We start from the raw sequence: 14066 nt of genomic DNA on the forward strand, positions 1-14066 counted from the left end.
GTGAGGACCTAAACAAAGGCATATATCATGTTTCTGGGTTGGAAGACTCAATATTAGAAAAATATCTCTTTTTCCTAATTGAATTATAGACTCCATGCAACCTGAATCTAAATTCCAACAAATGCTGTTTTTGGTTAGATGTAGCCAATGTATATGTAAAGAAAAGGGTCAAAGAGCAGTCAAGACACTAATGAAGACAATCCAAGTAGAAGGGCTTGCTCCAGTAGGTATAAATCCTCATTACTAAGCACAGTCATTAAGACAGCGTGGACTTGGTACACGGATACAGTGGATTAGGACAGCCCAGAAAGAGTCTCACACATACAGAGAGATAAATATTAACAGAGGTGGCAGGGGAGAACAGGAGGGAAAGGAGACCTTGACATTAAATGGTGCAAGCTGGGTAACTACGTGAAAAACAATAAAGAAGTAAAAAGACCAATACTTTGTATCTACACAACAATGAGTTTCAGGGAAACTGTGGCTCCAAATGTGACAGGCAAACAGAAGGCCCGTGGCAGGCAGCAACACAGGAGAATAACTATGTCCTCTGGGGGCAAATTTCTCACACGTGACACAAAAAGTACCTACCATAATTTAAAAAAAAGTAAAACTGATAAATTAGACAGTAAAATGAAGAACTTCTAAAGACATCATGAAGAAGAGGGTAAAAAGGCAAGTAGCAGAAGGGGTAGTGTTATCTCAATAACCTCAAACTGGAGACATTCCAAATGTCCGTCAACAGCAAAACAAATTGTGGTTTCTTCAGATACGGGAGTACTATACAGCTGTGCAAACAGGTGAACCACAGCTACAATCAGTAATTCAAATGATCCTCAAAAACACGTCCAATGAAAGAAGCCAGAAACTCAAGAAAACATACTGAGGGATTCCATTTACTTAAAGACTAGAAAACAAGAAAAGTTAAATTACAGTGTTTAGGGATGAATGCCTGGATAGTAAAACTATCAAGAAAAAAAGCAAGACATAATCACCATAAAAAGTCAGGCTAACAGTTACTAGGGGCAGTGGGGAATGGGAATGCTCTATTTCTGGCCCTTGGCAGTGGTTACACAAACATCTGTTTTATGAAAACACACTGAGTTATACTTTTTTTTCCCTTTGTGTATTTAAGTTGTAAAAAGCTCAGAAAGACCCCAGGCTTTACACATCGGTGTGCAGGGCTGCGATGAGGCAGTAGCACCTTTCACAGGCACGGTTTGTCCTTACTTCCACTTCAAATATCCTAGCATCCTTTCCTTCTAAAATTCTCTAAAACACTCCAACAATTTGCACTCTTCCCTGATCTTTGAAAGCCTGGGATCCAAAGAGATCAAAGGGTTTTCTCTCAACATAGGAACATGAATGGGAATGCTGAATTCCCAACTCAAGATAAGAGTAACTTCCGGAAAGGAAGATTAATGGGATGGGGGTTCAGAGGCCTATTATAATGCTTTACTTCTCTATCCAAAGTGTTTTAGTTCTTTAAAAAAAAAAAAAAGTTAAAGCAAAGATGGGAAGTGCTAAAATTTAATGAAACTGGATGGGGGATAAGTGGATATGAGTACCTTTTATATACTTACCATGCTATGCTGGTAATATTCCTAATGAAAGGGAATAAAAGGTCCTACACTCTTTACACTTACTGGCTCATTTCTTTCTCCATGTAAAAATTCTGCTTGAGCCTAGGTTAAGTCATACTTAGCCTTCCAGAGACAATATATAAAAACCTGAAAATGTTCTTCATCACCCACATTAAAATCCATGTTTTCATCTTCTCTAGGCTAAATATCTCCCTTATAAATTTTCAGGTACTTCTCCATTCAGCCATTCTGTTCTGGATGGCAACATCCCTCAAAACGAAGTGCAAGACCCTAATAAACCATAGGAGAGCCTTCTTCGTTGTCTCAATTCCGCCAGCAAACTTTTAACTCACAGGTAACTTAGGTAAGAACAAATGCACTATTTTCCTTTCCAGCCAGACCAGCCATATGTAGCAGATGTTGGGCTGGTATCCACCCAACATGCACAGCCCCCTTTCCCGTCAGAACCCAGTGCACAGTCTAAGCCTGTCACAGAACCACCACCACGACTCACCCATGACTGCTTCAGCTGGAAGCACCAGATATCATTCAGCCCAGCTGATGAGCTCTAAGAAAAACCCCATGATCCCCTGGATGTTATCACAACAGAGCCTGTGCTCTGAAACTGAAACACCCTTCTGCAACCTCAAGAAGCGCCAGGCTGAGGAAGGCAGAGCAGAAAGAAAGGCTGTGGCGGGGCTGTTCAATTAACCCACACAACAGGTGCCCACTCCAAATGATGACTGACTTTTTTCTGGACCACAATCTTATTCTAGTCGTATGCGTTACTGTGTTAGCCTCTTTCTAATAGTTTGTCTACCAACCAGGCCAGTGATTGGAAGTCTGGTGCCAATAACATTTTCCCTTCCAAATAATCCCATACACTAATTTGATAAGATTCCCCACAGGTGGTCAGAGTTTCTTAAATTTTTTTTATCAGAATATAAAGACAAGACAAGCTTACTATTGTAAAAAAGAGAGAACTTGCACATACAAAAAAGCATTCGATTTTTTTTTTTTTAAATCCATGGAAAATGTAAAACGGCAAGGTCTCCTTTAATTACAACCTTCAAAGAAAACCACTGTTAGCAGTTTGGCAATACGTGGATTCATGATACAGTATCTGTGAAATTAGTTTCTTTTAAAGAAAATATTCATATCAGATTTCCTGATGGGAGAGAAAATAGGTAAACAAGAGTGGAAAAAAGAAAGAAAGAAAGAAAGAAATCTGCAACCCAAATAGAAATGTCATGAAACACCCGGATATAGAAGGAGCAACAACTCAATAAGACAGACCAGTTCTCAGCCTGGCCTTGCTGCCCTCTCCTGACTCCCTTTTTCAGGTGTGGATGAGAAGACCTACTTTACCAGACTTTTGGGGACTTATGTAAGATGCTGTACCCACTTGAGTTCTGTTGGCTTTTTGTTTGCTGCAGTTTGTTTTTCTCTACCTGCACAGGAGAAACCCCTGGGGAGCCCGTGACAATGAGATTCCCAGATAGCTTCAAGGAGAAATCTCTGGGGGTGGGGCCTGAAAGTCACAGGCAAGTGCGCTCTGCAGAGGAAAAGGCATGAGGCATATCTGGTTTTATTACTGCACTGTTTAGCCTCTAACACGGAACCTGGTAACAGTGTTCAACAAACATTAGCGGGATGGTTAACAAATGAAGAGTTGTATTTTAAAAACAGATTAGTTACGTTGCAAAAGATTCCATGAAAAGCTTCCATGATGCTTATGTAAGAAAATGTCTCTCGGCAAAAAGCAGTTATTAGCTGTACTTGATACAGAGAACTGGAACTCATTTCTATTTCGTTCATTTTCCATCTTACACCATAAATCAAGGTGCACTAGACTAAATTTAATTAAGAGTCAAGGTAATCTAGTTTACCTCACTAAAAAAACAACTCATGAGAATTGGATTATGGGCGATTTCCAACTCTCAAATGGCCTCCCTCCACAGACTCTACAATCACTGTTCAAAAATTTATCCCTTTTTAATCACACAGAAAACTATTTTCTTTCAGTACTTCTTTAGGACAATTCAAAATACTAATTGTTAGGTACCAGCTTCAATAAGCAATCTGTCACTTTGATAAAATGTGTACCTGGTAGCCAGAGGAGGCTAGACACCACCAACACATTCACAGCGAAATTTCCACGGACAACACAAAGATCTCAGGTTATTTTTCATCTTATTCTTCAAATGAATTTAAAATTTCTACAATGAATACGCACTCCCTATGTAATTTTTCTTGTAATTTTAAATAGAAAATGCAAAAGCCCAAGAATTTAGTAAGAGTAATATAATTGAGGAATCCTGTAAGGTTTTTAAGTTTTTATTTCCTAGAGTCAAAACAATATCAGGTAAGTTTAAGATATTATTTTATATTTGGAAAAATAATTAACCCTTCACGTACTGCTACCAAGAATTCTAAAGCTCTTTAACTTAAAAAAAAGTTTTCAAATTCTCTGAAGGCCATTATTGGTTCTACTGGCAAAATGGAATACAGAGAGTAGATCTGATCAAAGTATTGTATCAAAGTTAAATTTCTTTAAGCTGATAACCAAACGGGTTAGGCAGGACACAGTCCTTGGTTCTTAGGTTCTTAGGAAATACACTTGCAAGTTTTCAGGGGTAGAGGGGTAAGATGTATGCAATTTGCCCCCTTTGCTTGTTTGCAAAAAATACATAATCACACAATGAGTGACAAGACAAATGCTGAACAGGGGAAATGTTAAACTGACGGATCTGGGTAGAGGGTATGAGTTGTTCATACAATTTTTGCAATTTTTTGTAAGCCTGAAATTATTTCTAAGTAAAAACTGTAATTGAAAAAAGTGAACAGAAAAAAAATACTCAAAACTGTTAAGATCATACTGGACCAACTTTAAGCAAGGCTTTATTGTGGGAAAACATAACATTTAAAAACTGTGCTAATAAAAACACTCATACAGCACCAACTTTAAAAAATAAATTAGCACCACCCAGGAGAAATATGAGTCATATATGTTATATTTGAAACAGGTGAGACTAATTTTAATATAATTTACTTAGCCAATGTGTAAAATATCACTCCAATGCAATCAATATGAAAATTACAAATCAGTTATTTTACAAGGTTGTTCATAGTAAGTCTTCAAAATATGGAGTGCATTTAGCACCTACAGATCTCAATTCACATGCTAAACTTCACAGGAAATATCTGACTTGCATTTACATTCATAAAATGTAGTTTAAAAAATAGACTCATATAAAAAGTTGTTTCCAATCACTGAACTGAGTTTTGTTTTTAAATGTAAATTAGCTAAAATTAAATAAAATGGAAAATTCATTCCTCAATCATTATAGCCACCACTGCAAGTGGCTACTCTGTGGGACAACCCAGCTTTTGATGATGAAAACAAACCTCATCAAAGGAGGATTTGCCAAAACTTGGCACATCACATTTATCAAAGGATTTTAACACAGTTATGATAAAATAAAAGCTGATGCTTCTATCAGAGGCATTGGTATTTGTCCAGGTCATAATCAGACATTGCCTCTACCATCACTTAAATACCAGCACTGATCTTCTGCCTCAGATGTCATACTATGAGTTTCCTGAATATTGGCTACCAAAGGGCCCACTCATTTTAAAATGTGGTGGAACGAACTAGAGCTCTCAGTGTCCAAACTGTACAGAGTGCAGGATTTCAGCACGAATACCACAAGGGAGCAGGCCCTCAAATGAACTTGTCTCGGATTTAACAGAGGAAGTGACCCTGAATACAGAGATTCTTTTTCTTTCCTTTTAAACAGGTGTATGAGATTAATTCAGTCAACACCAGGCAACACTCAAGATTTGCCAATCAATAATTCTGTGCCAAGCAATCCGATCAGGGATTTGGCTAGAATCCCTTTGGCTAATCTCAGTAAGGACCATCTCAAAGAGAATCCTGATTTCGGCCATTCTCATCTAAACCAAGGCTCAGGCGGCCCTTTGCCTGAAGTAAATAAAATCAAATTATATATGTATAAAGGAAATTCTGCCTTTTGGACAAAAGAAAAAACCATCCGAAAGATAATTTAGTAAGGGTGGGCAAAAATACAGCTCCAAAGATGAGAAGTTTTCCTAAAACCGCATTCAAACACCATTTTAGGGAAATGTCTAATTCCCACTTTCTGTCTAGTCGGACTTTCCGATTGAACAATGATGTGGATAATAACCAAACTTAATCCACAACAGCTAATTCTGGTATTGTTCACTGCTCTTTCTCTGCAGGCATACAAGTGCCTGTTTAGACCTGAAAGGAAGATATTCTTTAAAACTGATGAACCCTTGAATGTGAATTCACTAGTGCCTGAAGTTACTCATACCTCTGGGAAGTGAGGCAAAAGCATGTGAACAATGGTTTGTGACATCCTGCCCCAAGAGTTAAATTCTGTGTTCCAAACAAAAGCTTTTTCCTTTCCCTCCCACCCCACTCATCTAGCGTGCTTCCCTGCGACACCATATCGTGGATCACAGACATAATTCTGAACACTGCGTGGAAACGAAAAGAATCCTAATCTAGAAGTATGCTTACATAAGCATTAACTATTTCTACTTGAAACTTCCTCCACTACCACCCCGCCCCCCGCCCCTGAAGAATCAAAGCTTTAAGCAGGATGAATAGGACGTTTTAAGCTGTTCACCGGAGGTTTGTTCTAGAGCCGACTGTTTCTAATCGTGGAAATATTTCCACTTTCTGCAGAAAAACACGTTCTGTGGGTTTTTATTAGAAACTCTTCAGTCAATGCCTGTGTAATCAAATCCAGTCTCACTTCTCTCTGAAATTAGCCAACTCCGCAAAAAGCCATTGTAATTTGCAAAAGAGCGAAGAGGGGAAATAAACTACACCAGAAACACACATTCCAGTCCGACAGTTCAAGCACTATTTCGAGATGCCAAGTAAAAATAAAGTTCCACGTCTCCCTCGTGGACAGAAAGGTTTCTACAAGCGGCCAGGCCCAGGCCACAAGGCAGGACCCCCTGACCCCAGCGAACCTTCCGGGCACGCAAGCACCGGACCACCGCCCGGCACAGACGTGTGTGTTCGCAAGGTCGCCAGGTGCGGGGAAACTACTTACGCCGAAAAAGTACGCTTCAACCAGAGTTTTTACAACGTATTCACGGGTACTGTCCCTGCTCGCTGAAACCCACCACAAAAGGGAGCAACGCCGACAGCGGAGAAGGGTTTCCCCTGGTTCATCAGATTCAGGCAACCGGATTGTATTTAACAATCCCTCCCGAAGGTCCGACGCCAGAGCCGGGATCCAGAGCGGGAGGCGCACAGGAAGCAGAGGGCGCACCCGCTGCGGGGAGCGGACCCGCTCCCGTGCCGTCCGGGAGGCTCTGTCCGGGCGCCCGCATCCCCGCGGCCCGGCCCACTCGCCAACAAAGGCCGCATCCACCGCTCCCGGGTGGGAAGCCCAGGCGACCCACGGGGGGCCGGGTCTGCAAGGCCGACCCCGGAGCGAGCCCAGCCGCACCGGGTCCCGGGCTGCAGGGAGCACGGCAGAGGCTCGCGCGATCCCGGGGGACGGCGGAGTGGGAGTCTGGGCTTCGCAGGGTCCGCAGAGGATGTGGCCGCGCCGCGGGCGGGATGGGGGCTGGGGCGGCCGAGGCGGCCCGCTGCCCCCCGCAACCCCGATGCCTTTCATTTGGCCTCTGCGGCGGCGGAGACAGCCCGACCTCCAGCGCCAAGCACTGCGCCAAGCCGGGGCGGGCGGGGGAGGCGCTCCAGACCCGCCGCAGCGCCGGACCACCCCCACCGCCCAGCGCGCCGCGACCCCCTCCCGGCCCGGACCCCGCGGCCCGCCCGCCCGCAGGCCGCGCTCCCCCGCGGGCGCAGGAGAAAGGGCTCGGGCGCTCGCCCGGTCCCCACCTCAATGTAGCCGGCCAGAGCCGCGGCGGGAGCTGTGAGCCCGAGCAGCAGCAAGACCAGGAGTTTGCCCGTGGCCGCGGTGGCCGCGGTCCCGGTGGCCGCCATCCCTTGCCGGGTCGCTCTAGCGCTCGGCTCTCAAGCTCACACAAACAGACTCCGGAGCGTTCCCACCGCGACCCAGAAGCATCTGAAGCTTGTTCGCCGCCGCCCCTAGGGTTTTACACCGACCGGAACTGACTTCACAAAACCACACCCTCCATCTTTGGCGCCCAATGCCGACCCGCAGAACCTCCGCAAGACACCGCCCCTCGTTCAGCCCAGACCCAATCAGAGGGCGGAAGAGCCCGCCCCTCCCTCCGCTCCAGCCGCGCACCCCGCCCGGTCCCGCCCCCAGGTGCTGACGCCCCGCCCCGCCGGGCCCCGGCTGCTTCGGGACGCAGGGGTGTGTGCGGGGTTGGGGGGGCCCCGGCGGGGTGCGCTTGGGCCGCCAGCACCCTCCTGGTTATCTGCCCGCACTGCGCCCTTCTGTTCTCCTGCAGCCGCCCGACACCAGACACGCCCCGCTGCCCGCCCCTGCGGGCTATTTTCCAGATTCCTTCGGGTACCGCCCTCTTCGGGGTTCTGACAATGATTTTATGAAAAACAGGATTTTTATTTATTTTTTTTAAAAGAAAAACAGGATGAATTGTTCCGAGTCCAGGCAGGTTTGCAGAAGGCCGTCCTCCTGGGCAGAAGAAGGGCTGCAAGAGGCTGCGTTCCTCCGCCCCAACCCCCGCAGGGCGCGCCGGGTCCCAGCCCGCCGCCCGCCCCGAGTCGCTGTTTGCAAGCTCTCGACCGCTGGTCCTTAGGCCTCAGCCTTCCTACTCCTTGCCGGCGGCCACTAGAGCCCGGGATAGCTCCCTCCCACCGGAGACCAGCGGTGCGAGGACCACGTTGACCTCAGAGCCCAGGTCCAGGCCTTCCTCGTGTGTTTCAGGAAAAGATCGTTTTTCTTTCTTGTTCGGTTGACGATCGCTAGCAAGAGACCTGCTTCTCTCTGCCTGCATGCCCCGCAGAGCTTCCACTCCAGCTGGGAGACGCCGTACTACTCGGTTCACAGCGGGCACGGCCTCGCGGTGCTGGGGCGCTGCCGGCTTTGTTTCCTCTCTGCAGCCGTGAGGTTTATGGACCACCCTCTGCAGCGTCCTTGCTCGTTTCCAAATACATAGAGAGCAGGGTCTCTACCCCCAGGAAACAGACGGTAGAAGCGAAGAGACAGTGTCCAACCAGGAGAAGGCCGGACTTTGCAGCCCCACTGCAGGACGCGCCCGGTCCTGGACTTGAACAGGCTCTGCCCCATTCCCCAAAGACAGCCTGCACCTTTCCATTCCAATGTCCTCTCCATGCCTGCACTGTCCTCGCTCCGGTTACGTGTTGTAAACATCTTTCTCTTCGTCTGCTCGCCTCTGCTTCCGAATCCCCAGAGCCCTGTTCCCTACTATGACACTTGCTACCCTTTGTTGTTGTTTAGCCCCTCATTTGTGTCTCTTTGCCACCCATGGACTGTAGCCCCCCAGGCTTCTCTGTCCATGGGATTCTCCAGGCAAGAAGACTGGAGTGGGTAGCCATTTCCTCCCCCAGGGGATCTTCACAACCTGGGGATGGACCCTGGCAGGCGGGTTCTTTACCGTCTGAGCCACCAGGAAAGCCCACTTGCTCCTCTGGTTCTTTCCGAAGCTCTCCTGCCACTGACAAGACATAGGTAGGTCACAGTGCAGGTCCCCTCATCCTGGACACACGGGCTCATGTTTGTGCAGCATCATGGAAATCCCTTCTGCGGGATTCTGGCCCTAGTTCAGCCTTCAGCTGTTGCTATGGACTGAAGTGTATCCTCTCCAACATTCATGCCTGCTGAGGCCTTGACCCCCAAAATGATGGTGTTTGGAGATGGAGCCTTTGGGAGGTAATTAGGGTTAGATGAGGTCATGAGCAGCCCTCAAGAGGGGATTGAAAGTGGAAGTGTTTGTCACTCAGTCCTGTCTGACTCTTTGTGACCCCATGGACTGTAACCCTGCAGAATTCTTGTCCATGGGATTCTCCAGGCAAGAATACTGGAGTGTGTTGTCATTCCCTTTTCCAGGGCATCTTCCCCACCCAGAGAGCAAACTCTGGTCTTCTGTATTGCAGACAGATTCTTTACCATCTGAGCTGCCGGGGAAGCCCTGAAGAGGGGATTAGCGCCCTTCTAAGAAGAGAACAGAGAGCTTGTTCCATGCTCACCCACCTACCCCCACCCCCACCCCCAACATGTGAGGGCACAGTGAGAAGGCCAGGAAGAGAGCCCTCATCACCAGAAAGCCAAGCTGGCCAGCATCACGCTCTTGGACTTCACAGCCTCCACAACTGTGAGAAAGAAATTCCTGCTGTTTAGCCACCCAGTCTGTGATATTTTGTTCTGGCAGCCAGAGTGGACTGGTGCAGCCCTGTAACTATGGACAAACCGTTCATCATGCGACTGTCTTTCCTCCTCTGTCAAGTGGGAATATTAAGAACCTGTCCTAATTCACCAATTTGTGTGATTCAATGAAAAATGAATGTACAATAGTGAAAAGCATGAAATAAAAATTTCTGTGAAAATATGCTCGAAAACAGTATCAAGTGACTGTGAAAGACCTAATTCTACTTTGGAGCCTTGGGTGAGTTCTACAGACCCTCTGAGCTGTTTCCTTGCCCACAAAATTAGGGACTCATCTCAGAGATGTCTAAATTTCTCTGACTCTAAATGCTAAGGGAAAAGCAAGTGAAATTCCCTGAGTTCAAAGTAGTGGCCCCATTATTCATGCTTTCGGGACTGTGTATTCAAGGATGAGCTTTAATATCATGGGATAGAAGGATTTGTAGAAAAATGACCTGGGGTGGGGTGTTTATCTAAAATTAGTTAGATCCTGGGGACTTCCCTGGTGTTCTAGTGGTTAAGACTCCATGCTTTCAATGCAGGGGATGTGGGTTCCATCCCTGGTCAGGAAATTGGTATCCCACATGAAAAAAATAAATAAACCCTTTAATTTATTTTAATAAATAAATAAAATAAAATTAGTTAGGTCCTGAAAGAAGTTTATTTGCATTTTCAGGTCACTGAAGGATCATTAATAAAACTTTGTTGCCCTGTTCATCAATGTTCTTGACTTCAAAATGTTACTCTCCCTTAACTGACTCTCATGGAAGCATACCTAGTCTTGCAATTTTCAGATGATAATTTTTCACCCTAAATATGCTCATGTCAGTGACCAAGACATTTGAAGAGCACTATGTTGTCACTTCATTACCCTTTGTTAACAAAAGGAAAAGGCAGAACATACCGTTCTATTTCTCCTCTCTTCTTAAGAATCAGACTTCCTTCTAAAAGAGTTATCTTTCATGAACACTTAAGTTGTGTGCATTTCATTTTGGGGGGAAAAAAAGTGGTTTATGTCCCTAAATGTATCCTTTTATGGGTGTTGCCCACTCATCCGTTTGACACGTTTTCAGGTGAGGCAAATCCAGCTAGAGCAGTTGCTCCCAGATCAGGATGCTTTTCAAAAAATCAACGAAGTTTTATTAAAAGACAAATTCCTGAGCTCCTACCTCAGAAATTTTAAATCACTAAGGCTAAAGTGACATAAGGGATTCAAGATATTTTTTAAAGCTCTCCAGGGAATTCTAATCCACTAATACGTTTGAGAGCTTGATTCTTGAACATCATGGATCAGTAAAACAAAATTTTTAAAATTGGAGTAGCATTTAAACTTACCAGTGTTTTCAGATATAGAGAACAGATTTTTGGTTGCCAGGGGTGGGGGAGAGGTGGATTAGGAGTTTGGGATTAGTGGATGCAAACTATTATATATAGAATGGATAAACAAGGTCCTACTGTATAGCACAGGGTATATTCAATACCCTATGATAAACCATAATGGAAAAGAATATAAATATATATATATATATACATATAACGGAATCACTTTGCTGTACAGCAGAAACTGGCACAACATTGTAAATCAACTATTTACAATTGCCAGTGTTTTAGTTTTCTAAATAAAACATTAAGACATGACTGAAGAATTGATGCTTTTGAACTGTGGTGTTGGAGAAGACTCTTAAGAGTCCCTTGGACTGCAAGGAGATCCAGCCAGTCCTTCCTAAAAGAGACCAGTCCTGGGTGTTCATTGGAAGAACTGATGTTGAAGCTGAAGCTCCAATACTTTGGCCACCTGATGCGAAGAGCTGACTCATTTGAAAAGACCCTCATGCTGGGAAAGATCAAAGGCAGGAGGAGAAGGGGACGACAGGGGATGAGATGGCTGGATGGCATCACCGACTCAATGGACATGGGTTTGGGTAAACTCCGGGAGTTGGTGATGGACAGGGAGGCCTGGCGTGCTGCAGTTCATGGGGTTGCAAACAGTCGGACACGACTGAGCAACTGAACTGATACGTTATCAGCACTGTTTCATTAAAGAACATTGAACAACAATAAAAACTAAGAATGGTCATAATTGTACAATTTCAAAGACGGGTGCAATGTAAATTTTTAACAACTCACTACATCACTTTTTCTCATCACAAAATAGGATGGTGAATACTTTATAGTCGAATGGCCTTGGTTTAACTCGGACATTGCAGTGTGGGCCATAAATATGAACTGGTTGTAAGCTTGGCCTTGGCCTGTAACTGATAGCCTTTAAATATATAATACCTAGGAATTTCCCTGGTGATCCAGTGGCTAAGACTCCTTGCTCCCAATGCAGGGGGCTCCAGGTTTGATACCTGGCCAGGCAACTAGATCCCACATGCCGCAACTAAATATTCCACGTGCCACAACTAGAAAATCCTGCATGCCGAAACAAAGACTTGGCACAGCCAAATAAATAAAAATAAATATTAAAGAAAACTGTTGTTCCTTTTTAAAATTTTATAAATAAATAAATAAGCCATACTCAGAATGCATCCTCTGACCCCCAAACCCACCCGTCCATCCATGGCCAACTCGCTTCCACTAGAACCTGCTCACAGACGTTTCCTGCTCTCCCCCAAGGCTGAGCTGACACACCTCCTCTGTGTTCCCCAAAACATTCTGCACGTACCTCTGACACACTGTTTGTAAATTAACACCAATCATTTGTTTTTCTTTGTTCTCTCTTTTATTACATCATGAAGGGAGGAGTCAGGTTTGGTTCATTTCTGTACCTCCACATAGTGCTTGTACTTAATAGACATTCAAAAAATATTTGTGGAGGGAACACAACTAAATGAGCTTTACAATCTAGCAGAGAGGACAAAACCTGTGGATGCATAAGGATAGCACTAAGTGCAAAGTCGTAAATAGCCCAAGAGAACTGTCTGTGTTCTTTAAGGAATAAATTGGAGGAAGAAGCTGGTTACATCTGGCTGAGGACATCAGGCAAAGAGATCATAGAAGAGCTTATATCTGAGACTTCCTATAATATACAAAGGATGTGCAGGAGAGCACAAAAAGCATGGAAGGAACAATGCAAGCAAAGACATGGCATTGAAAAAACCCAAGTCATGTAAGAATATGTGAGTGGGACTTCCTGGTGGTCCCCAGCCCTAGCACAGTGGCCAGGACTCTGCTTCCAATGCAGGTTCAATCCCTGGTTAGGGGACTAGATCCCACATGCAGCAACTGAAATATCTCGTGTGCTGAAACTAAGACCTGGTGCATAAATGAATAAATGAAAATAGATATTTTTAAAAAAGAATATGTGAGTATTTCACTTCATTGAAGTACGTTATTACAATAAATAGGAAATATAAGATGGTTGGTCAGGTTACCTAAAAGATCCTGAGGAACCATAGAAATCTCTTTTATTTACAGAGAAGCCACTCTACAAAAATGTAACTCAAGAGAAATTAGAGGGACTTCCCTGTGGTTGAGTGACTAAGACTCTGCGCTTCCAATGCAGGAAGCCTGGGTTCGATCCCTGGTCAGGGAACTAGATCCCACATGCTGCAACTAAGACCTGGCAGTCAAATAAATCAGTAAATACTTCTTTACACACACACATACAAAGAGAAATTAGAAAGTTCCCTAGGTCTCTTATATTTCTCTCCTGCTTGGAAGGCTTCTGTGTTCCCTTTGCCACTGATGTTGAACAGCTTGGATCACTTCTCACAGGGACCCTCTGTAAGAAGCAGAAAGGTTTAATTTTATGTGAGTTTCAGCTTTGGGCTTCCCAGGCTCAGTGGTAAAGAATCCACCTGCCAATGCAAGAGACATGGGCTCAACTCCTGGGTCAGAAAGATCCCCTGGAGAAGGAAATGGCAACCCATTCCAGTATTCTTGCCCGGAGAATCCCATGGACAGAGAGAGGAGCCTGGAGGGCTACAGTCCAGGGTTCACAAAGAGTCGGACACAACTGAGCAACTGAGTGTGCAAGAGTTTCAGCTTCAGGCTTTATACATGAAAATATCTATATTTTAATATTTTCATGTATAAAGCCTCTCTTCCTACTCGTCTAAATTAAAATAGGATTTGATATTATATCAAGTACTTAAAAATCAGTACAAGGTACCCAAATTCGATCACGCCAGAGCAG

At 44.7% G+C, this 14066-nt stretch overlaps 1 protein-coding gene and 1 long non-coding RNA gene across 5 annotated transcripts in view; one reads left to right on the forward strand and one right to left on the reverse strand.

Annotated features, from left to right (window-relative positions):
* Positions 1 to 7680, reverse strand: part of APLP2 (amyloid beta precursor like protein 2) — a 62584-nt gene extending 54904 nt beyond the window's left edge. For all 4 annotated transcript variants that reach the window (XM_086383128.1, XM_086383127.1, XM_086383125.1 and 1 more), the window contains exon 1: positions 7492 to 7680. In XM_086383128.1, coding sequence (XP_086239254.1) covers positions 7492 to 7596 — 105 coding nt within the window. In that variant the 5' untranslated portion in view covers positions 7597 to 7680. The remainder of the gene's footprint in view (positions 1 to 7491) is intronic.
* Positions 7681 to 7898: 218 nt separating this feature from the next.
* On the forward strand, positions 7899 to 10119 carry LOC147342183 (uncharacterized). The gene is made up of 2 exons (XR_015157386.1): positions 7899 to 9232; positions 9658 to 10119. It is a non-coding gene; the product is annotated as an uncharacterized LOC147342183 (long non-coding RNA).
* Positions 10120 to 14066: the final 3947 nt, after the last annotated feature.

The sequence above is a fragment of the Bos grunniens genome, chromosome 29 (genome assembly GCF_055505025.1).
Source record: "Bos grunniens cultivar Pamir isolate PY7600 chromosome 29, Bosgru_T2T1.0, whole genome shotgun sequence".
Classification (NCBI taxonomy): domain Eukaryota; kingdom Metazoa; phylum Chordata; class Mammalia; order Artiodactyla; family Bovidae; genus Bos; species Bos grunniens.